Genomic DNA, 24,585 nt, shown 5'->3' with positions numbered 1-24,585 from the left:
AAAGATGCTTAACCCCAAATTACTGTGAAACCCTTTTAAGCCTTCTACTATTTTTATTTTGAATTAACAGATTCCAGATGAGAGACAGGGTAGGGACGGAGAGAGGTCAAACATTCCCCGAACAGAAAAACAAAAGCAGCTCGTCACTGCTCAGCTCATATGCGTCTTAGGATATAATTTTTATACTATTTACTCTCTAAACCACATTGAGAGGACGGTTCAAGATAAGCCCTCTCAATGCATTCGTGCACTCCACAAGTATCCTCTGAGCGCCAGTTATCACAGGCTAGTGCTGTGCTGGGCAAGGAGCGAGGGCCAAGCCAAAGGCCCCAGTCTGGGGAGGGGTGGGGGGGCAGACCTTCCCACCAGTGACACCTGCAGGAACAGGCAAGGTGAGCTGAGTGACAGGGGAAGGGCACGTGGGTGTCCCTTGGCTCGATGGCAAACGCAGAGCTAGCGGCATCGGTCTGCAAACACATGGAGTCAACACCCCAGCGTGCCACGAAACATGATTCGTTCCTCATTCTGGGCCACGGTCAACACATAGCACGTAGGATGCCTGGTGATCTTCATGAGGACAGCAGTACAAAAACAGCGCAGATAGTAAGCAACAACACTCACTTGACTCGGTGAGTGCTTGTCTGGGCCAGGGCCATACTAGAAGCTTTATCCACATTTACACATTTATTTTCCCCCCACGTAATCCTTACCATGACACAACAGAGATAAGAAACAAGTCTAGAGCGAAATCTTGGGGCTGAACAGGGAAGGAGCCCTGCACGATCTTCCAGTACTCTGGGAAGTGTGGAAAACCACCTGCCAGTCTGACAGCTGCCCTGGCGGGGAGGAGCGGGGCGGTGACGTGAGCCCACAGGATTTAGCGATACATACACTAAAATGGGTCCAACACTGGCAAAATGTCTCCGAAGATTTGCAAACCCAGTGAACCAGTATTTTCTTTCTTTCTTTTTTTTTTTCTTAAAGATTTTATTTATTTATTTATTTGACAGAGAGAGAGAGAAAGAGAGGTCACAAGTAGGCAGACAGAGACAGAGAGGGGAAGCAGGCTTCCTGCTGAGCAGAGAGCCCGACACGGGGCTCGATCCCAGGACCCTGAGATCATGACCTGAGCTGAAGGCAGAGGCTTATTAACCCACTGAGCCACCCAGGCGCCTCTGAACCAGTATTTTCAAAGTGATCAATAAATCGTGTTACAGTATCGTTCAAGGGCAAGTGAACCACTTGGAGTGAAAGTCAGTCCACTGGATTTTAATGGAATAAAATGTACGGACAGCGGGTTCCAAGGTTTCACAATCCACACTGCGTGTTCCTTCAAGAAGCTGCCATTTAAGTTCTGGTGTCACATTGAGAAAATGTCCCTAACCATCTGAAAAGGCTGTTAAGATACTCTCCTTTCCCCAAACATGCGTCTTCGTACACGTGAACCCAAACATGCGTCTTCGTACACGTGAACCCAAACATGCGGCAACAGAGCGAATGCAGCAGCAGGCGGGAGAACCCAGACATGAGAGAGATCTGCACCAACATGAAACAACGCCGCTCTCTAAGTTTGTCTTTGTTTCGTAAAATATGGCTCTCTTCATAAAAAACATTATTTCTGTGAACATGTCATTGCCTTCTTTTTCTTTTTTTTTTAAACGATAAGAAGTGAATCTTTCTCTCTCTCTCTTTTTTTAAGATTTTATTTATTTGTCAGAGAGAGAGAAAGCTCACAAGCAGGGGGAGCAGCAGGTAGAGACAGAAGCAGGCTCCCCGCTGAGCAAGGAGCTCCATGTGGGACTCGATCCCTGGACCCTGGGATCATGACATGAGCCAAAGGCAAACACTTAACCGATTGAGCCACCCAGGCGTCCCTTGGCTTATTATTCTTTATTTTAGTATATGTGCTGCCAAAGTGATAAATATAATAAAAATACACTTTATTTTTCTTCTTTAATTTGGAATAGGTTCAATATTGGAAGGTAAGCCCACATACACGAAAGCTCCTACATAATTTTTAGGAGTATGAAGGGGTCCTGAGCCCAGAGACCTGCTGTCCCCCCATCCACCTGCACCCCAGTGAGCACCCCCGTGCCCTTGGGCTTTCCTGCCTTCAGTTGCTCATGTCGTCACCCTCTTCACAGCGAGGGTCCCTCCCTGCTCAGAGTCCCTCTCCAAGGCCTGTCCTTCTGTCCTGGCTGGATGAGGCGCCGTGTTCTGAGCCAGCTGCTCAGGACCTGCTGTGGCTTGAAACAGTCAGCGATCCTGCGTAGTATTTTTCTTGCTTCGCCACACCTGTTCCTTGAGGGCGGGGGCCAGGTGATTATGTTTTCTAGTTCTCCGCACCCCCCAATGCAAACAGCAGGCATGCAGACATTGCCACATGAATGGACATATTTGGTGGGAAACTGCGGTTCCCACAGAAGCGGCACAGGGCAGGGCGAGGGAATCAGGAGACACTGCCCAAGGGACACTGAGGAAAGCGCAGGTTCGAACCTCATTTATCAACATTCTGAGTGCTCAGTGACCATGCAATCATTTTAAACAGTGACCATCTGTTTGGGTCCAACCTTTTCCTTTTCTTTCTTTTTTCTTTCTTTCTTTTTTTTAGTACTTTTAAAATTTATTTGACGGAGATCACAAGTAGGCAGAGAGGCAGGCAGAGAGAGAGAGGGGAGAAAGCAGGCTCCCTGCTTAGCAGAGAGCCTGATGCGGGGCTCGATCCCAGGACCCTGGGATTATGACCTGAGTCGAAGGCAGAGGCTTAGCCCACTGCGCCCCCCAGGTGCCCCAAGGTGTCCTTTTCTGAACTACTTCCTCGCTTGACTTCCATCCTCTCACCACGCTACCCTTCATTCACCCTCCTGTTTGCCAGGATCACTTAATGTGCTCAGTCTGTCATCATGGCTTGTATGTTTGGACCCTACCTGCATTCTCGTGTTCTGGACCCCAGGAAGCAAAGAAGCCTGTGTTTGCCGCCAAGAGACATCTGATGACGACCGAGAGAGATGCCGGGAGCTCAAACTGCGTGCCCGAGGCCACCATGCCATTAAGTGGTGGGGCACAGGTAGGACACTATACTCTAGAGCAAGGGCATGCTGGGGTCACTCGGGGTGTCGCCACGTCCCACATACATCAAAGCTCCCAAAAGCATGATTCATTTTAACGCAGTGTAAGAACGGACATTCAGAATAAAGACAGAGTTGTCACCAAAACCACTAAAACAAGTCTGTTCCAATTAAGAAAGAAGAGCAGAGGGCGCCTGGGTGGCTCAGTCGTTAAGCCTCTGCCTTTGGCTCAGGTTTTGATCCTGGGATCGAGCCCTGCGTTGGGCTTCCGGCTGAGTGGGGAGTCTGCTCTGCTTCCCCCGCTATGTCTCCCCCAGTGCCTGCTCTCTCTATCTCTGTTAAGTAAATAAAGGCAACAAAATTTCAACTTTTTGGAAATTGTGTCAATTCTTCCAGGGTACCAAACAGCTAAGGTGTCATGGTACTATTTTCATTTACAGTTTACCAAAAAAGTCTGTGACTATAATCTCATGAACTGTATTTTTTTAAAAACTCATTTGTTTATTTTCATAACTTCATGGTTTAAGAGTTTTAAAAACCTTTTAAGTTGGCACTGCTAATCTCGAAAGAAGAACGAGGTATGTGTCGCATGAGCTGGGCTGAACTTGACTCTCCTCCCCTCATTATCCACGTAACATGAGCAGAACATTACAAAACCAACCAGACCCCGAGGTGCTGGTACGTTACATTTCCGTATTCCAAACGCAAGACCCCCACAGTCTTAGTATTTGACCCAAACCTTACAATTACTTTCATGAAGCAGAATAAAAAAAATGGGCTCTGAATTCTGCCCATGAGGGACAGTGGCTTACTTTCCTTTTAAATTGCAGACAGACTACTAACATGGACAGATGTGTTTCAGAACGAGTGGAAGAAGCCTTGATCCCAACAGGGAATAACAGCTAAGCTGCACCAGGAGATAAGACTCAGTAGCAGCCTGTGGGTGCTGCCAGGAACCCCAGTGAGGGGTTCTTCAACTGCGGTGGGGGTGGGGGCGGGATTAAGAAGTCCACCTGCCCAGGACAAGCCCAGCCCTACACTGAAACTGCTAAGAGCAAGAGGGAAATTAAAGAGAAGATCACAGTTCTGGCAGAGGACATTCTTCATTATTACTTCTTAAGTTAAGAACTGTTAAATTTTGCACACATAGTATCACAAACACCTTGGGTCTATATAAACCTTTCAGGTACCCCCCCCGCCCCCCATTCTCATGACTCTGGTTATTGTGCACTTGGGACAATTCTCAATTATTTCACAGTAAATCTTGAAGGATACCCAGCAGCAAAATGTAGGGTCACAGCCATGCCAAACCGGGAGAGAGGAGCAAAGGACACCAGCCCATGAGAAACAGCACAAACGGCGCAGGGAGACGACCGTGTCTTTCTTTTAAAAATGTACTCAGTGAAAGGAAGCCCGTCATCTGTGACAGACAGAGCCGCTCCGTGAAGGTCGTCATCCGCGCAGGGCGAACGCGCCCCATTTTAGTTTCACACGCACTCCCGGCCCCACTGGACAGAGGGAGCGTGCCTCCACCTGCCCCACCAGAGCAGCCACAGAGGGGGCAGAGCTCCTAGGTGCCTCCACCTTCTTCTTGTAATCCACACGCAGTCTACAAGCCACACACCAGACACTGAGGCTGCTCTGGGTCCTCAGTCTGGAGACCACTGCAGGCTTTCCCCAGGGAGCCCTAAATGGCTAACCGCATTCCCAGCCAGCCTCATCAGAGTGTTTTTATAGTTTTATAGTTTTCTCTTAAAATGTGCCATATATTTTTTAGATTTATTCTTAGGTAGTTACATTCTGATGTCACTGTGAACAGTATCTTTAAAAAAATTTAACTGCTGCTGCGACACACACACAATGATTTTGGGGACTACTTCTGTATGTAGCTACCCCTGCTTACCTCTTATGAATCCTGACATGATTATCTGTGTATCTTTTCTGTGAATACCATCCTTTCCCTTGTAAAGACTGACGGTGCTCTTTCTCTTGCCTGAGCAAAGTGCCAGGATGTGGCGGGACCAGCTCCTTTTGCTTCTCCAAGCTCAGAGGGAAGCTCCTACCAGATCCCACGGGGCTGGACGAGTGCCAGGTGTGTGCGGACTCTGTGGGTAACATCGACCTGATGAAGAACCTGGCCTGTAGATTCAGTGCTGTCTCATCCCTACCCCATCAGGACTTTTACAGAACGGAGGTGCATGGATCTCGAATGCACAGGAAAGACCCTCTTGGAGAAGAATGGGGCAGGGGCAACCTGCTGTTCCAGAAATAAGTAGACTTACTTAAACCTTTATTAACAAAAACAGCCAAGCCACAGCGAACAGAGGTCAAGAAACAGGCATGCGCATATATGGAGCCTTGATTTACAATAGAACTGTATTCCAGAACAGCAAAGAAAAGTCAGCTTTTCCAATATAAGACACTGGGACAACCAGGTACCCAGGGACAGAAGGGAGGGAGGAAGGAGGGACGGAGGGAGAAACTGGGTCCCATCACACGTAAAAATAAAACAGACGCTCCTGCTGGGTTATGACTTAAGTTTCAAAGATAAAACTCTAATGCGTTAAGAAAATAATACGGAAGAGTATCTGATGTCAAGAAAGTGGAGGGTTTTATTTTTGTTTTTTGTTTTTTTAATTTGAGTATAGCCGACACAATGTGGCATTAGTTTCAGGTGTACAACAGTGGTTCAACAACTCGATACTCTATGCTGTGATCCTAAGTGTGGTCACCATCTGTCACCACGCGACACTACTCGACACTACTGATTATATTCCCTACGCCCTATCTTTGTTTCCCATGGCATGTTCATGCCATAACTGGGAGCCTGTATCTCCCATTCCCCTTCACCCATTTTTAAAAAGATTTTATTTTATTTCAGAGAGAGCGAGTGAGAGAGAGAGAGCACGAGCATGTATGTGAGCAGGGGGAGGGGCAGAAGGAGAAGGGGAGAGAATCCCAAGCAGACTCCGCGCTGAGTGTGGAGCCTGACGCGGGGCTTGGTCTCACAACCCTGAGATCATGATCTGAGCTGAAACCAAGAGTTGGAGGTGACCAGGCGCCCCTTCCCCCCCACCCACTTTGTCCATCTTCCCGCCCTCTCCCCTCTGGAAACCATCAGTTTGCTCTATTTACAGGTCTCAGTCTGCTTCTGGTTTTGTTCTTGAGATTCCACAGTATTTGTCTTTCTCGGACTGACTCATTTTACTTAGCATTACACCCTCTAGCTCCATCCGTGCTGCTGCAAATCGCAAGATCACACCCTTTTCCCATCGGAGTAACGTTCCATTGGACATATGTGTGCACACACCACACCTCCTTCATCTGCTCATCTATCAACGCCGAATCCTGGCTACTGGAAGTAATGCTGCAATGAACACAGAAACGCATTTATATCTTTTTGAATTACTGTTTTCATTTTTTGGTGTAAATACTCACCAGTGGGATACCGAATCTTAACAGTGTTTGTCTTTTTCTTTCTTTCTTTTTTTTGAAGAAGCTCCATACTGTTTTTCACAGTGACTACACCAATTTACATTTGCACCGACAGTGCACGAGGGTTCCTTTTTCTCCGCATCTGCCACCACTTGTTATTTCTTGTCTTTTTGATTCTAGCTGTTCTGACAGGTGTAAGGTGGTATCTTACTGTGGTTTTCATTTGCATTTCCCTGATGATGAGTGATGTTGAGCGTCTTTCCATGTGTCTTCTGGCCATCTGTATGTCTTTGAAAAAATGTCCATTCAGGCCCTCTGCCTATTTTGTAATCTGATTATTTGTGGCTTTTTTGATGTTGGGTTGTATAAACTCTTTATATATTTCATATATTAACCCCTTACAGGATATATAATTTGCAAGTAACTTCTTCCATTCAGTGGGTTGCTGACTGTCCTTTGCTGTGCAAAACTTTTTAATTTTGATGAAGTCAAAATTTTTGCTTTTGTTTCCCTTGCTTTAGGAGACATATCTAGAAAAAAGTTGCTACAGCCAATAACAGAACTACTGGCTGTTCTCTTCTAGCAGTTTTAAGGTTTCAGATCCTACATTTAGGTCTTTAATCCATTTAAGTTTTATCTTTGTGTTTTTGCACCTAATTGAACTGCTTTCCCAGCACCACATTTATCAGACAGACTATCTTTTCCCCATGGTATATTCCTTGCCTCATCATAGACTGATCACGTAAGCATGGGTTTGTTTCTGGGTGCTCCATTCTGTTCCACTGATCTACGGGTCTATGTTAGCCACACTGTTTTGATTACTATACCTTTGTACCATAACTTGAAATCTGGAACTGTGATGCCTCCAGCTTTGTTCTTCTTTCTCAAGATGCTTTAGGTATTCAGGGTTTTTTGTTGTGCCCTACAAATTTTTGCAATGTTTGTTCTAGTTCTGTGAAAAATGCATTGCTATTTTGATAGTGCACTGAATCTGTAGACTGCTTTGGGTAGTATAGACATTTTAACAATATTAATACTTCTAATCCATGAATATGGTATACCTTTCTATTTATTTGGTCATCTTCAATTCCCTTCATCAGTGTTTTACAGTTTTCAGAACACAGATCTTTCATGTCCTTGGTTTATTCCTAGGTATTTTTATTCTTTTTGGTGCATTTTTGAATAGAATTTTTCTTAATTTCTCCTTCTTCTACTTCTCTATTAGTGTATAGAAATGCAACCAATTTCTGGGTATTAGTTTTGTGCAACTGATTCACTGTGCAAATTCACTGATTACTTCTAATAGTTTTTTTGGTGAGGTCTTTACCACGTATAGTATTATGTCTTCTGCAAATGACATTTCATTTCTTCTAGAGGTGTCTGTCTGTTACGGCTAGAACTTCCAGTACCATGTTGAATAAAAGTGGCAAGAGTGGTCATCCATGTCTTTTAGAGGAAAAGCTACCAGTTTTTCACCATCGAGTATAATACTACCTATGGGTTTTTTAAAAATACGGCTCTATTTTCAACTTCTTGAGGAATCTCCACACTGTTCTCCAGAGTGGCAGCACCAGCCTGCATTCCCACCAACAGTGTAGGAGGTTCCCCTTTCTCCGCATCCTCGCCAACATGTCATTTCTTGACTGGTGAATTTCAGCCATTCTGACTGGTGTGAGGTGGTATCTCACTGTGGTTTTGATTTATATTTCCCTGATGGTGAGTGATGTTCAGCACTTTTTCATGAGACTGTTGGCCATTTGGATGTCTTCTTTGCAGAAATGTCTGTTTGTTTCTTCTGCCCATTTTTTGATTGGATTATTTGTTCTTTGGATGTTGAGTTTGATAAGTTCTTTACAGATTTTGGATACTGGCCCTTTATCTGATATGTCCTTTGCGAATATCTTCTCCCATTTTGTCGGTTGTCTTTTGGTTTTGTCAACTGTTTCCTTTGCTGTGCAGAAGGTTTTGATCTTGATGAAGTCCCAATAGTTCATTTTTGCCCTTGCTTCCCTTGCCTTTGGCAATGTTTCTAGGAAGAAGTTGCTGCGGCTGAGGTCAAAGAGGTTGCCGCCTGTGTTATCCTCAAGGATTTTGATGGATTCCTGTCTCACACTGAGGTCTTTTATCCATTTTGAGTCTATTTTTGTGTGTGGTATAAGGAAACGGTCCACTTTCATTCTTCTGCATGTGTTCGTACATCTTTCAGTAATGATCATTTTAATGTGTTGTTGTATGTGGTTTGCTAATATTTTGCCAAAGATTTCTAAATCTATGTTCATCAGGGATATTGGCCTGTAGTTTTCTTATTTTGTGGTGTCCTTATCTGGTTTTGGTATCAGGGTACTGCTGGCCTGGTAGAATATATTTGGAAGCTTTCCTCCTCCTCCTGTGTTTTGGAATAATTTGAGGCATTAACTCTTTAAATGTTTGGAAGTACTTCCTTGTGAAACAATCTGGTTCTGGACTTTTATATTTTGGTAGGTTTTTTTTTGAGGCAGTTTTTTTGATTAGTGATTCACTTTTATTACTAGTAACTGGTCTGATCAGATTTTCTATTTCTTCTATATTCAGCTTTGGAAGACTGCATGTTTTTAGGAATTTATTCATTTCTGCTAGGCTGTCTAATTTGTTGGCATAAAATTTTTCATAGTAGTCTCTTTTATATTTCTGTGGTGCTGGTTGTTACTTCTCCTTCATTTCTGATTTTACTTATTTGGTTCTAAGAAGAAGTTCTTAACATATAAAAATAATAATAATTAAAAGATTGATAAACTGAATATATAAGTTAAACTATTTTTCCTCATCAGTACGCCACCAAGAATGCAAAGGCAGGCCACAGAGTACGAACTATCTGAATATATAAAGCCAAAAGACTCCTGTCCTGTGAGCCAGGAACTGCATTCCTGGGCATAACCTATGAGTCTCACGCACATGCAGCACAATGTAGGTAAGAGAATGCTCACACCAGCACTAAGAGTCCAAACTGGAAACAACCTGAACGTGCACCAGCACTGGATGTTCTAGAACATTCTGAAACTATGCGGATGAGTGAGCCCTATACGATATGAATGAATCTTACAAAACACTGTTGAGTGAAGAAGCTGAGATAAAAAGGATTTATTCAGTATGATTTCATGTTTACAAAGAGGGTATAGACATAGGTGTCCCTCAACCCATTCTGGACCCACAGGGGGCTCCGGGGTGCCTGGTCTAGGTGGTGGTTATGTGAGTATTTGCTTATAATTATTCATTAAGCTTTGTTTTATGTGCTCTGTATATGAGCTGTATTTCAAACTAAAAAGGCTACAGAATAAGTGCATGTGGCAAAACCATAAAAACAGAACAACCCTCAAAGGCACGTAAGGACACAAAGAGATGACTCTCCTTCTTCCGTACCCATCCTCTGCCTCTATCTCCCCTCCCAAAGGCAGCCACTGTCCCCAGAGTGGGAGTCCTGCAGGGCCGCCCTGCATGGGGCCTCCCACAATGGCAATGAACCAATGAACCAACACTGACAACCTTGAAATTAACCTTGACCTACTTGGGACCAGAATACACACACAGACGCACACAAAATCCCAACACATTCTCTATTGCACATAGAGCTTATGTTGGAGACCTTAAGCTCTGGGTATCTTTTTTTAAATTGAAAAAATTTCCTAATCAAAATGAGGTTCTAAGTGACGTCTATTTTTTTCCATTTACAAAAAGTTTCCTACCTTTCCTTCTCTCTTAAAGATCAGCAATTACAATCCCAAATGCGTAACAGAAAAACGGTAGTATGACTTGTTATCAGATCTAAAACGTCTGATATGAAACCATCCGGATGTGGAAACCAAGGTCTTAGGGTAGGCCCCAACCTTCAGGATGCTGCCTGCACCGTAAGGACTTCATTTTAAAAATTCATCCCACGCATACCCGCCAGGCACCGTACTAAGCTCTGACGACTCCGAAGTGAATTAAAACACGACACTGACCTGAAAGGAAAATGACCAAACCACGTGAGAAGCGCCATGGGCGCCGCGGGAGGTGCGAGGGACCCAGGGGAATGGATGGCAGGATGGGTCTTCGGGAAAGTTTGTCCTGGGGGGGTACCTGAGCTCGGTCTCAGGAGCAGAGCAGGAGCTCAGTGCGTTCCGCTGTGCAGGGCCCGGGACCACACTCGGTGGAGAAGAGTGAGCTTCGGCTCTCTTCTCACACCACAGCAACCTGAAGGTACAGCACAAATTCGACAGGAAAATCAATCTTCCTCCCAAAGACAGAACCTTAAATGAGCAGAACACTGCTTACACTATATAAACCCCGAATTAATACCCCGGATCCTTAATCCTTAATCACACTGGATTCTTAATCCTAAATCTGCATAGAGGAGGAACTCTGTCCTGTCACCTTGTTCCCCTCAGTATCTAAAACGGGACCAGCACATATGCGACCTCAAATACTTGTGGGACGAACAAAGCAGGGACACACACTCGGGTAATGTAACAAGAGGTACCATAATTCAAGTCGATTTACGTATCGGAACAGAAGGCAACGTCTGCATAAACTCTCCAGGAAACAACCAGGCCTTCAGAGGCACTACCTGCGCGGGCATTTGGGCACTCAGCTCTGAGGCACTCTGACAGGAGACCCTGACGGTACTGGGAGCAGACCGGCGTCAGTCACGGAGGGCTGTCACAGAGGAGAGACGCAGCCTGATCTGGGGATGAGAAAGCTCACTCCAGAGGTGACAGAGGAACTGCAGTGAAGGTGCCAGAAGCAGGAAGACTGAGTCACGAGATGAGGACCGAGTACAATCTAGAGCCCATCCGTCTCTCGGGAGGCCAACCCCTCCTCAGTGTGCTGGCCTGGCAGGGCCCCTTCTGGAAGCGGTTGGAGCTCTTACTTCAGGAAGCCCAAACTTTCACAACTTGAAAGCATGATAACTAAACACAGCTGGGTGAGACGTCCACTTCCACAGAGACCGACTTCAAACCCCGACCCTGGGCACCCGCATGGCCCCCAAACTGAGTCAATCCTCTCCATCTGCACCTAACTTGATTATATTCAAAATAATAGTAAATCTTTCCCAGTGTCAAAATGCATTTCTCACTGGTCTATCCATTCTTTTTTTTAAAAAAAATAGTATTTTATTTATTTATTTGACGCGGGGGGGGGGGGGGAGCATGCACGCGTGCACAAGCAGGGGGAGCAGCAGAGGGAGAGAGGAGGAAGCAGGCTCCCACCGAGCAGGGAGCCCGATGCGGGGCTCGATCCCAGGACCCCGGGATCATGACCTGAGCGAAAGGCAGACGCTTAATGACCGAGTCACCCGGGTGTCCCAGTGTCTGTCCATTCTAACGGACACATTCTCCACCTCGGTGTCCCCGAATCACACTCTCACTTGATGGTTCTTCCCCTCCTTCTTGGTAATCCTTCAGACACCCTGGGCCTACGTCAATCAGCGGTGTCAGACTGCTGCCCGTGTGGCCAGGCTTCTCGGTGGGTGTCACACACTCCACACAGCCCAGGTGCACCTGCCGGGTTTTGTCCACACCACCGAACGTGGGAAGCAGACAGGCCTGTGAAGAACCACGTCTCCACGCTGAGCGCGCGCGTGTGCTGGAGGTGCCGAGTTCTCTCTGCCTGCACCTGTGCCGTGCTCAGTGGGGGTCCCAGGAGAACCCCCGAGAGGCACTGAGCATTCTTTCCTGGTGTGAGCGTACTGAGGCCGTCCTTTCCCGGTCCCTCCAGGGGGAAATCCGGGGCTCAGACAGAAGGAAAGCACTGTCCGCCAAACTAATTTGGACAGAGATCTGGTAACGGAAGGCCGGCCAGCAGCTTCTGCCGTTACACTTTTGCTTTCAGTGTGTTTTATTAGGGACAATCTGTGGCTCAAAATCCATCACGAATGTTCCCTTTCAAATCTCAGTTCTGCAGCTTTTTCGGCTTTCTTACCCGCACTCACCAAGTTTATATTCCTCCTTCCCAGAGGAACAGATCTGCTGACCCGAGGGCCACGTCTGGGGGTGGACGTCTGCTCAGGATGGCAGGTCTTGGGGAAACCCCGCAGCCCAGCATCTCCCTACAAACCCGACGTGTTCCTTCTCTGACACCTGAGATCCTCTCTCTCCTTTTGGTTTTTCTACATTTGTCCAGAGAGAAAAGGGTTTGCCCACTGGCCCCCAGCCCGTCACTCCCTCTCATGAAATTACAGGTCAACTCAATGAGGGAGACCTTTTCATTTGAAAAAGCAGCCGCTGGAGCCTGGGTGTAGTCCCTTTGTGTTCTGAGCCTCCCTGAGAACCGAGAACCGGCAGCCTCCTCCAGCGAGTGGGTGAGGAAGGCCCAAAGCCGCAGGTCAGGCTCAGATAAGACACAGGCCATGCGAGCCTGGTTTCCTCAGGAAAGCTGCTCATTAAGGCAAGAGAATCTTCCAGCGAAGGAAGCCACATGAGAGAAGCAAACTGACTTCTTGTCTAGACTTCACTGCAGTGAGAACATGGAGAAGTCATGGCATTATTCTCAGCCTCAGGTTCCTGAAGCTATTAAAACCCCTTGTCGACATACCTGTGTCGTTAGGAGGGTGTCCCCACCTCCATACCTATGAGGAATTCAAGAGATACCGGCAAGTCGGAGGCCTTGTGTTTTGGTTCATTTTAATTGGGAAGGATGAAGACAGGTCAAACTTCTAGGGATAAAGATATGAATCCAAAACAGACTGATGGACACAAGGCCAAATTTCCTGCTTAAGAATTCAGTTCTAGCTGAGCTTATGTAAACAATTAGGCCAAGTTTGTGAAAACTGGACTTGTTTTTCAAATAAATTACTCCTGATTTGGAAAAAAAAAAATCAGTTCTAAAGTGGCTTGTGGGGAATGAAGTTAGACAGTTACCATTAGTACAAATTACTGAACGTTCAACACCTCTGGCTGTATCACTCCATCTTCCACTGAGACCAGCATTTCTGATGAAATGTTGAATAATATGATGCGTCTGGTCACCAACACCTCCAGCAACACAGCAGCTCATTTATCGAAAGCACAAGGAAGGCAGCCTTTCAGGAAAAATCACTGCTTTTATGACATCTGACATAGAAGAGACTGCAGAGGAAGATTCCAGAACTTCTAATACGCTTACTGGCAGAACTGGGGAGAGCTAGGAGAAGGATATACTGAAGACGCACCCAGAGGAGAGCGGTTCCTTCCGGACATGAGCACTCTTACCACGAATCCTGGACTCTCTGCACATGATGTCTGGCCCAGAGCTGCAGCGGGAACGGTCCATGGAGGACACACTCAGTAAGTCTGGGGGGCCTGTGAGCTGGGATCCGCAGAGGGCGAGCCCTGGGAAACCTTGAAGTTGGGGACCATGTGTGTGCACGTGCGTGCACGCCCGCCCTCCAGGGAGGCGACACAGATAAAAAGAGGTGCTGGCCCCCTCCAGGGCCCCTCCCGGGGGCTGCTGACCTCTCTCAGCAGCGTCCACCGCCCCACCCCTCCAGGAGTACATACTAATTAGCATTCATACCTTCCTGTTCTGGGTTCCAGTCTTTATCTTCCTAGGCCATCAACCAAAGCCTGTCAAGAGGCCAACCGTGTCAGGGCCACCCGCCAGCAAAGGTAGGTGACACTCCTCCTGTCCCCAAGGGCCAGTGGCACCCTGATGGCGGGGCAGTGGCCAACACCCTCTTGGGGACGAGACAGGCCTTCCCTGGGGCCCTTCTGACTGGCCCCAGCCCAGAACTTGGCCTCCTCACTGGAGTCAGAAGGCTGCTCGGGGAGGAATGCAGAGGCACAGAGAGGCCCAGCCTCCCCCTTCCCCGCCCCCGCACCCCCCGGAACGGGCATACCACCAACAGGCCACAGAAGCTGATGACGCTGATGGGACCAAATCCCAGCCGCTCCTAACCTGGGATCTGCACACTCCTGGGCAGGGAGAGCCGGGGCCGGGCAGGACGGGGCATCCGGTGTGCGGGCCAGAGAGAGTCTGAGGCCAAATGGGAACCTACATCGCTTACACCTGTTGCATTACCGTCTTGAGTGATAACCACATTCTAAAGAGGAGGATTTTCATGCAGAGACTGGAGACAACAGGACCGAAGAACGGACGGCTGCTGGAGCGGGAAGGCAGCCCCCTGCCCCTACACCTGCCGGGCGTGACAGGCCCCAGATCCGTGACCCTGGAGGGCGATGTGGCCGACGCGCAGCGCCACGCATCCTCCCACGCCCGTGCCTCCTGGGACGGGGGCGCCCCTGATGACGAGGTGGCAGGAGTAATTAGCAGTGACACACAGCTCCACAACACAGCTCTCTCCTCTTCCCTGGCACCAGGGGTGCCACGGCTGGGCCGGCAAGTCTACTCCGGTCCTTGGACGAAGCACACACAGCCTGAGGCCACAAGCCAGGCCCGTGGCGGCCCCACTTGTCCAGAAGACACTCCAGCAGGGGCTCCCCAGCCACACAGGACAACCGTGAGGCAAGGCAACCCCCCTGGAGGGCTTCACGCCCTCACTATTCTCCTTTGTTCTTTATCTGCTTCTCTTCTTAGTCAACTCTACACCCGGTGTGGGGCTTGAGCTCATGGCCCCGAGATGAAGAGTTGCATGCTCTCCGGGCTGAGTCGGCCAGGCATCCCCCACTCTCCCTTTTGGGGGAACACGTGTGTGGTCAGATGCTGCCCGGGGACTGCACGCAGTGCCCTGCTGCTTCACCAAAGGGCCCGATTACATCGCGCCCCCTAAATCCCACACACAATCGAATACATTATGAGCGCACAATGAACACATCAGCCAAAGCGTCAACCAAAAGGCTCGTTTCTCCCTTGGAGAAGAACAGGCCACCTAAATATCTGATGATTTGTTACTAGTTCAGACAGGAGACACTCCAGTGTTCGGCACGTGCTGAAGACATTGAGCGGGTCCTTTTCCACCTACTTGATCCCACGCTGCGTGGGAAGCTGAGCTGGGGCTTTGGGTCATGTGTTCAGGCTTCCATCCATGGGGCAAAACACACTGGGTAAAATCTGCCTGGTTACTCCTGGGCCCAGGGGAGGGAGCCTTCTGTGCCGAGAAGAACCACACAGAAGAAGTCCAGCAGGGGAGCTCCAACCTCGTGGTCTCTGAGGCAGGATGCGCGGGACGTGACGGGATGGAACAGGCGGGGCGGGCTCCTCCGCTGGAGCCTGGGTGGCGGGAACTGCAGGATTCTGGGGAGATGCCCCAGGCCCCCAGATGCGTGGGGCCCTGATTGGCAGGCCCTTCCCTCCCATCTCCCAGGGACCTTGACTCTCAACCTGTTTGCAGCTCCAAGATTCTACTACAAAGGGACCACCACGTGGGTGTGGCCACCCTTGGAAACGCCTGTCTGGACACCCAGAGAATGTGAGGACCCGGATGGGTGTGACCCCGGGCGAGCTGGGGCTGCGGGCAGACTTAGTGATCCGAGCGGGAGCCATCTGGGCAGACCTCCTCACCTAGTCCCTCAAGGTTGACGTTTCCGGACAAAGTGCTCCGGAGGACTTGTTCTTTGCGGTTGCCGTGAGATCGGGACGACGCCTGCCCGTGGCACTCTGAGGCCGTCACCGGGCACAGCTGCCCCTCGCTTCTCACTCTGAGTCCTCCACTTGGCAGAAAGCGAGCGGGGACGCCGGGCTGGAGGCCCAGCTCCACCCACTCCTACCTCCGGGACTCAAGGGCCGAACACGCCATCCCTCGGGCCTTGGTTTCCTCGACTGTACCTGACGATGCAGGGGACGGCTGAGGACGAACCCACGTCACGCGCTTGGAGCCAGGCCAGAACCAGAAGGCGCCTCCATCAGTGTTCCTGGGTTTCGTTTTTGCTGATCGGATGCGGTGAGCGGCGGTCACGTAACTGTTTATGCTCTTCTCCTTAGAGAACGTCCGCGATGGAAGCAGCGCTGCACATCCTCCCCGGGCACCTCCGAGCAGGCCACGACCGCAACGCGCTCGGAGCTGCATCTGTGCCGAACAAAAGGCGGACTCGGAAGGCGCTGGCGTCTGGCCGTGCGTAGTTCAGTTATGCGGGTGTCCTGGCGAAATCCGAGCCCAGCGGCCGTGCTCTGCGGTGCTGGTTCTGAGAACAGAGCAGCTCTGGAGCGGCTACCTCAGTGTTGTCTCCAAGAGGCTGAGTGGACCCCAAACCCAACACGACCCCTGCGCCTGCCAGGTCGCAGAGCAGCCAAGTTCTCGGGCGAGCGCAGGGACAGCCCAGTACCACCCACCTGTGGCACAGTTCGGTGTGGATGGAAAACTGTGCCTGGAGTCGGACAGACTCAACAGGATTATTGGTGGAACCAGTGTTTCGGGCTGTGGGCGCTGGAAGCTCACATGGGAAAGAAGATACACAAGCGGGAGGCAGCAAGACGAGGGTGTCGCGAGGCACGGCTGTGAGACAGCTGGGACACCTGCTTGGTATTGCTGGGCCCGGAGTCCGCATCTGAACAACAAGGTTCTTTCTGGCTCTCTGAGACTCTCGAAGACTAGAGGGCCAGCAGCAGTTCCTAGAGATGGGAAAAGGTCAAATAGGATGGGGTCTCTTGACACAAACAGGGTCTACACAGAATGGTCTGATGTTTTTTTCCCTGAAGGTAACAAGAACCACGAGAAGAAACGTATAAAAAGCCAAGGGCTTGGCCCCATCCGTGACATCGTTTTCTCTGCAAAAAGTTGACCACTGGTCTTCAAATGAAATTTAAACTTAGTATTCAGCTGCTGACATCTGATGTAATACATGTTTTTAACGGATCTGGCTTTCAAAAAAAGGATACGGGATTTTGTTTTCAGAAAAGTGATGCTCACCATAAAATCGAACAAACAAATCAACCTTCCAAACGCAAGAAGGGAAGATTCAGGGCTCAGCACTGTTGGCGTTCTGATGCGTGTCGCCCCAGGGGTCTCCCCGTGTGCGAGGACGGGGTGCACTGTGCGCACACGCTGTTGAGACCCGTGCTTCATACGCTCCTGGTTTTTCACTGTGCTCAACCCTGTGTCAAGAACGTCCTGGAGATCAACAAATGGACCAGGATCACTTTTTACTTGTTTGGAAATTTCACTCACATGTGCCACGATTTCATAAACAGAGCCAGTCCTCTCATGGGTTTTTTTTTTTAATTTTTTAAAGATTTTATTTATTTATTTGACAGAGAGAGACAGAGACAGCACGAAGCAGGGGGAGCGGCAGGCAGAGGGAGAAGCAGGCCCTCCGCTGAGCAGGGAGCCTGACGCAGGGCTCGACCCAGGACCCCGGGATCATGACCTGAGCTGAAGGCAGACACTTGACCCACTGAGCCACCCAGGCGCCCCTCATGCGTTTCTTTTAAAAAAAGTATTACACATAACGCTCTGATTTATGATCACAGATGGAAGACAGAACGCCCTGATCTAGTTTTGTTCCCTTCTCAGATCTCACTAAAAAGATGGTAGATTCTATGACGGACTTACACCCTCCAGGCAACAGGACTGGCTGAGCTGGAGGAGGGGAGCTGGCCGGATGCCCGGGAGGAGAGGGATGGCAGGACAGTGGAGAGGCCATGGGACAGTGGGGGGCAAGCTGGCACATACTGGCAAAGCCCTTGGGGCCTCGGTAAGGATGGCCACGGGCACCATGAAGCCAGGGTGAGAAGGGCCCGAGCCAGGAGGGCCATGGAAAGATACGTTGCCGTCCTCCACAGACCCCTTTGTCCGCGACCAGGTATCTCCTCTGGACAGTGCAACGCCGGCTCCTGTCCCATCAGGGACTTTGCTTCTGGGAACGGCAGAGCAGGTAACAAGCCGACCTCCCACAGCAGTGATAAGAAAAACTTGAGAGAAAAATATATACACAAAGAATCTGTTTAAAAGGCGACCATAAGCAGGGCAAATAGAAGTTGTAAGACTAAGAAGAAAAGATGACAGAGGCCTGAAGGGATGGCCCTGCACCTGGGGTCTGTTCCCCCACCGTGAAGGCAGGACCAGCATCTGGGGGGAGGGACAGAAAGGAGCCCCAGCATCAAACATGTGTGCTTGTGGCATGCCTAGCATGGAGCCCAATGCGGGGCTTGAACTCATGACCCTGAGATCAAGACCTGAGCTGAAGTCAAGGGACTGAGTCCCAGGAGCCCTGACGGAGGAAATTCTTTACCCCATTCTTCAACTTACTATAAATCAGGGATTATTTCAAAAAGTTTCAATGAGGGCGCCTGGGTGGCTCAGTGGGTTAAGCTGCTGCCTTTGGCTCAGGTCATGATCTCAGGGTCCTGGGATCGAGTCCCGCATCGGGCTCTCTGCTCAGCAGGGAGCCTGCTTCCTCCTCTCCCTCTTTCTGCCTGACTCTCTGCCTACTTGTGATCTCTGTCTGTCAAATAAATAAATAAAATCTTAAAAAAAAAAAAAGTTTCAATGAACGCGCCACCAGCATGGAAGCAGCATCAGAGCGGAGGCCACCTTCGAGTGCACGGCGACAGGCCCGCGACCTCCCCTGGAGCTGGGACCCCTGTGGACTCTGGCTCTGGTCTCTTTCTCACCAGGTGCGCCCCAGCCCTCCTGCACCCTCCTCTCCCTGAACGAGGCTGTCGCCGCCACCCCCAAACCTGCTGCCGGGGCAGGGTCTCAGATCATTCACTTCTGCTCTGGTGTCTAGGGAAGACAGGTCTTCTTTCATTCATCTGGGTTCCCTTCTCTGCTCACCAGGGCTTCCACGTCTCCCCTCATGCTGGGGAACGAGCACGTCTGCACTGGGACTCGGCACCCACCGGTGGTGGGTGCTGCCGCGCACGAGCGCTCAGACCCACACTCCATCCCGGCTCCCCTTCGGCCAGTTCTGCACACAGTCGCTGGCCCAACGGCATGCCGGGGCCCACACCAGTCCCTTCCTCAGGGTGAGCGTCATGGCTAAGGGAGCGAACGGAGTAAGGTGCTGCGAACAGTCCTTGCGGCACGGTCACTGTGGTCGCCGGGCACGGTTCATCGGATGACCCCGCTCACAGTCTGTGTGCGAGCCGTGCTCCTGCCCCTCGCCCGGGCAGACAGCAAGGAAATCCCCAACTCCAAAAGCATACGAGACAATCTTAGGAAACATGAAGCCCCGGGGTGGGTTCGATGGGGCCGGAGAGGGGAGTTCCACGGAGGGAACTGCGGGCTGAGACGTGAATGCTGAGGAGGAACCGGGCGCGCCAAGACCCGAGCGACAGTGCCAGCTGGGCCCCCGCCAGGGACGACGCCCCCTCTGCCTCGAGGCCCTCCCAGGGACGACGCGTTTCCTCTGCATTTATTCCTGTTTTTATTGCATTATGATGACAGTCTATGGTTTCTACTTATTTCAACTTTAGGGAAACCGCAGAGGTTTTCTCTGGGAGCTACGATATGTTCAACTCAGCACTTTGTGTCCACCTACAACTCGCCCTGCTACGGCACGTAGCCACCGGACCCTTGACGGGCTGCGGGGTCCGGGGGTGTCTCCCACCAGCCCTTGCCCTACAGTCCCTCCAGCTCCTGAAGTGACGTCATCTAGGACACATACGTCCAACGGTGGTTCTGCCATCTGTGGGCCCCGAGCTCCAGCGTGGCGCGGTGAAGCAATTCTGTCTCAGTGATGCTTTTTCGCCTTGAACTGAGCTTTTCCCGCTATTAACGACCTGCTCCCAGCTTTCCTTCTGCATCCGCCTCACATATCCCCTCAGTTCCTTTCTAACGCCCTGTTGTATTCTGTCCGTCTCATTTCAGGATTTAAAGCCAAGTTAGAAGAAGTGCATTTGTTTAATTTGTTATATACAGTAACATATATATATATATGTATATATATAATATGTATACATAATATATAACAACGTAATAATATATGCATATGTACTAATGCATGTAATGCAATACATAAAGATAAAAGTAACTTTTAAAATTATGCCAGTACAAAAAATTATGGAAATAATCTTTAAATATTGCCAACCTAGAAAAATATATGCCAGATTTTGGCTAGATGTTTAGCACTGAGATATAGTTCAATAAGTTTGTTCAGTTTAAATAGCATTTTGGGGAAAAAATAACTGTTTTCAGGTACTTGAGACGTAAATTTCCAAAATGACAAAATGACCCATTTGCAACAGCAACTGAACTCTGTCACAAACACTAGCTACGAGGAGGGTGTGTGATCCGAGGGGAAGACGGGGGCACGGAAGCCCCGCCCACCGCCATGGACGGGCCCCGAGCCTGCGTTCTCTGCGGCTAGGGACTCCCCACGCTCAGCTCTCCGCCCCTCTCCCCAACCCCATTCGGCTGACACCCTCTCCAGCTTGGTGGCCTCAAAAGGCACAGAGCATTTTAGTTGCTTTTTGCTGGAAGTCTCAGCTTCTTATTTTTGCTCTGGGACTGAAGAATTCCTTCCAACACTTCTGAAAATCTAATTCCCCAACTCTATATTATCTTACTTTCGATATTATTTTCACTTTTAGTGGTTTCAAGGAACACTGACAACTCGCCACCAGTACTATGTGCTGGGAACCGTGGCATTGGCCTGTGGCACCACACCGAGAGGCCACTGTCCCCCACCACACAAACACCACACGAGATGATCTGCATGGCGATTGGAGGGATGGGGCTGGTGTCTGAGCCACGGCGGGTGGATGTCTGGGAAACGAGCAGCACCCTGGTGAGGGACAGCTCCGGCCTACCCCAAGGCACTGGATGGTCCCAGACATGCTTTCCGGGGTGGGGACCCGCACGTTGCTTCCTCCATACCTGGAGCAGCGTGGTCTCACGGTCCCTGCTCCGGGTACGGATTGTGTCTGTGCCCCAGGAGGCTTCAAAATATTCCCAAGAATAGCCCAAGGACTTAGAGCTCCTCGATGGGGGAAAAAATCTGTGAATTAAAATCACCAGGGCCGAGTAGATACAGAACTAGGATGTGGGCCAAGCTCCCCATTTGCCTGTAGCACAGATGAGAAAGCTGGGCATAAAAAGGAGCCCTTTACACCAACTCAGAGTCTGGGATTTTGCTTCTCCTCCAAGTCTGACTTGGTAACATGCAACCTACCAAAATCCGAGTCAACAATTTTTCCTTCTCTTGAATACTCAGCGGACTGTAAAATGTGCCCAAAGCCGGAAGTCACTGTGGAGTTCAGACATTCAGTTCTTGGTGTAATTCACCTACTAGCTCTCGGCCTGCGCCCAGACCTTGGGCTCTCTCCTGGCCTCCCCGGCCACAGAACAGGGGTGTCTGCTGCACCCTCCGGAGAGTCTTCCTTGGAAGGCCTGGGCCTGGGGGCTGTGCTCTCTGCACCATAAGGTACGGTTTCCGAGGCCACCAGCCAGGCTGGAGTCAAAAGACAGGGGCTATGTTTTCTCCTTACTGTACACGTGCTTTGAATACACGCCTAAAAGTAAAATGTTTGTCCAGGAATCTGGCGAGAAGGGAAAGCAAAACAGAAGACCCTGCCAGACCTACCCATTCTCTGAAGCTTTCTCTGTCATGCGCTCACAGGCGAGTTCAAGTGAAGAAAGGAAATGCCCAAGACTTCAGAACCTTTTCTCTGAGCTTTTTGGCAGCCGTCTTGGGAGAGGAAAGGGTATTTGTAGTCGATTATGGGCTAATTTCTGGTTTTCCCAGCGTGTGATACAGATTCACTTCTCTAACCCCGTCTAGAATCCCGACAGAAACACAGTCGTATCTTAAGGCACACATTCCTTGCACAAACGCCCCAAGTACCCTGACAGTCCTCGAGTGCTAAGCACGTATCAGGGAACCTCACACTCTGACGAGACTCGCATGCCAGGACTGCCCATGGGCTCTCGCATCTGGGAAGTGTTCTCTCCTGGAAGAGCCACCTGAGCTGGACCCCTGTCCAGGGAAACACCTCCCCAGACTCAGGGAGGGGTGGCCTGTGGGGTGTCAGTGGCCGCACTTAGAGGCCTAACCCGGAGGCTGCTTACTGGCGTTATCTTTCCTTACCTCCTCTGGTGGGGAAGACTTTTTGTCTCAAAAGACCACTTTCTCCTGGAACAGGCCTCGGCCTCACTGTCCCAGCGTCTACCCTCACTACATCCTCGGCGGCCGGAGTGCACATGCCAGGCCCGGCCCAGGTGCCCCACGCAGCCCCCTGCTCGGACTCTCACTGGCACCCTTCCCGAGCACTGGAGCCACCCTGACTGGACCACAACTGCACAATCAGAGGAAGGGGCCGTCTTTAAACTTGGGACGCAACGAAGACGGGAAGTCAAAACCAAGGACTTCCAGCCGTATTAGAGTGAAAGTTGAAACAAAACCGTATTTCTAGTACTTTGATGTTTTAGACAGCGTACTTACAAACCTTACGCTGCCTGAATCCTAGAACAATCCCATGAGAAAATTCCATCTTGGAACGGTGAACGGACTTGACACTTCCTTGAGAGAGACGGACCTCAGACTCAGGTCCTCTCCCTTCCTCGCACGGCGCCCTCCAGGGGAAAGCGAAGGGAGAGCGAGACGGGCTCTCTGGGGCCGGTAACCGGAGCGGGGAACGGACGCAAAGTTCAGAACAGCGAGCTACCCCAAGGCGGTTCCTGAAGAATGATCAAACCACGTAATTAAATTAATCCTTTTAGGTGACTCTGTCATCCCTACGCGGTCTAGAAATCCCCCAGCTGACCGGCTGTGACCCCATCTTCTCCCAACACCGGCTCCTGTCAGACAAGCTGGCCGGGGCTGTGTGCCGCCAGAGCGCTGAGAGCTGTTCTAGAGCGGGAGCCCACCTCTTGGCTCACGCTGAGGAACACCCCAACTCTGGCCAGTGTTAGTGGCGACTGCTGGCCCCCACCCATCTCCTCACCCCAGGACCAAGTTAGGGCTTTTCTCCTAAATACTGAAGCCGCCATCACTCAGTTTTCACCAGCTAGAATCTGGATTTGCAAACATGGGGAGGAGCGGGCAGGTCTAGTCACCATCCTCAGGAACCGCCTGATGTCACTTTGCTCCAGACTCCGTGCCAAGGACTCTCAGCCCTCCCGTCACTGCGTGCCCACGAGGCTTCGTGAGGGAGATTTATTATTCCCATTTTGCAACTGAAGACACAGTTACTCAGCAGGTTATGTAACTTGCTGGAGCTGTACCACTGAGCCAAAGTTGAGACATGCAGAGCAATTACCCGCAACTGAGGGCACCGGGGGCCATGACAGTGGAGGCTGGGAGGCTGGGGAAGACCAGAGGGAGGCCCGAGTGGGGATGGAGGCCGCCCTTCGACCCTCACAGTCCGGCTCCCCCATGGTCACTGTGCTTGGAACCCGACAGAAGAGACTGGTGGGCTCTGTGGAACCGTCCCACTGGAACCAACTCGGAGGGGGCCCACGCAGGGTCTCCCCGGCTCTGGGCACTCACAGACATCTTCTTGATGTTGCTGTGTCTGCACAAAGTCGGGCTATAACCCTGTGTTTTTCTTCCAACAGACATAATTTTTACTAAGCTCTGTCCTGAGCAATAAAAACCCAGGAAATCATGGATCTGACGTGTCAATTACATATCCTGATGCCGGTCAACACGTAATTATCAAAATGATGCCCAATGCTGCATCACTTGGAATCATCCCCTGGGCCGCCAGCGGGAATGACCTACTGACTTGGGGGGATCGGGGCTGCCCCACAGCATAAAGGAAAGAACAGAACGAGAACTCACTCGTTTCGCCCTATTTATGGACTTGCAAGTTGACTCTTTCTGCCCTACTAAGCGCAGGCTTTGAGGCCCCCACCTTCTGTCCGGAGTCGGGGGCAAGAGGGTCATTCCACCTGTCGCTGTGGCACAGACCAGACAGTCCGATGCCCCCTGGCCTCTGCGGACCCCTGTCAGTCTCTGGTTCTAGGACCGGAAACAACTTAGCACCCTGAGAAGGCCTCTCCGTCCACCCGGCTCCCACGTAGTTAAAATATATATATTTTTAAAGATTTATTTAAAGAGAGAGAGAAAGCAAGCATGTTCCTGCGCGTGCGTGACTGCATCCACAGGGGTGGGGGAGTATGGGGAAGGGGGGAGGGGGGGAGCATCCTGAAGCAGACTCCCCACTGAGTGCGGAGCCCAGTGTGGGGCTCGATTCCACAACCCGGCGATCATGGCCTGAGCCAAAATCAAGAGTTGGACGCTCAACTGAC

At 50.2% G+C, this 24,585-nt stretch overlaps 1 protein-coding gene across 8 annotated transcripts in view; it reads right to left on the bottom strand.

Annotated features, from left to right (window-relative positions):
- Nucleotides 1–24,585, bottom strand: part of PPP2R5C (protein phosphatase 2 regulatory subunit B'gamma) — a 121,084-nt gene that overhangs the window by 48,511 nt on the left and 47,988 nt on the right. Inside the window, exon 1 of one of the 8 annotated variants that reach the window (XM_032345312.1) lies at nucleotides 4,972–5,143. The exons of the other annotated variants lie outside the window; for them this stretch is intronic. Coding sequence (XP_032201203.1) covers nucleotides 4,972–4,990 — 19 coding nt within the window. The 5' untranslated portion in view covers nucleotides 4,991–5,143. Of the gene's footprint in view, nucleotides 1–4,971; nucleotides 5,144–24,585 lie in introns of those variants that run through there. 8 annotated transcript variants of the gene reach the window in all.

Source organism: Mustela erminea, chromosome 5 (genome assembly GCF_009829155.1).
Source record: "Mustela erminea isolate mMusErm1 chromosome 5, mMusErm1.Pri, whole genome shotgun sequence".
NCBI classification, from domain to species: Eukaryota; Metazoa; Chordata; class Mammalia; order Carnivora; family Mustelidae; genus Mustela; species Mustela erminea.
The sequence above is the reverse complement of the archived record's forward strand: the minus strand, read 5'-3'. Positions and strand labels throughout refer to the sequence as shown.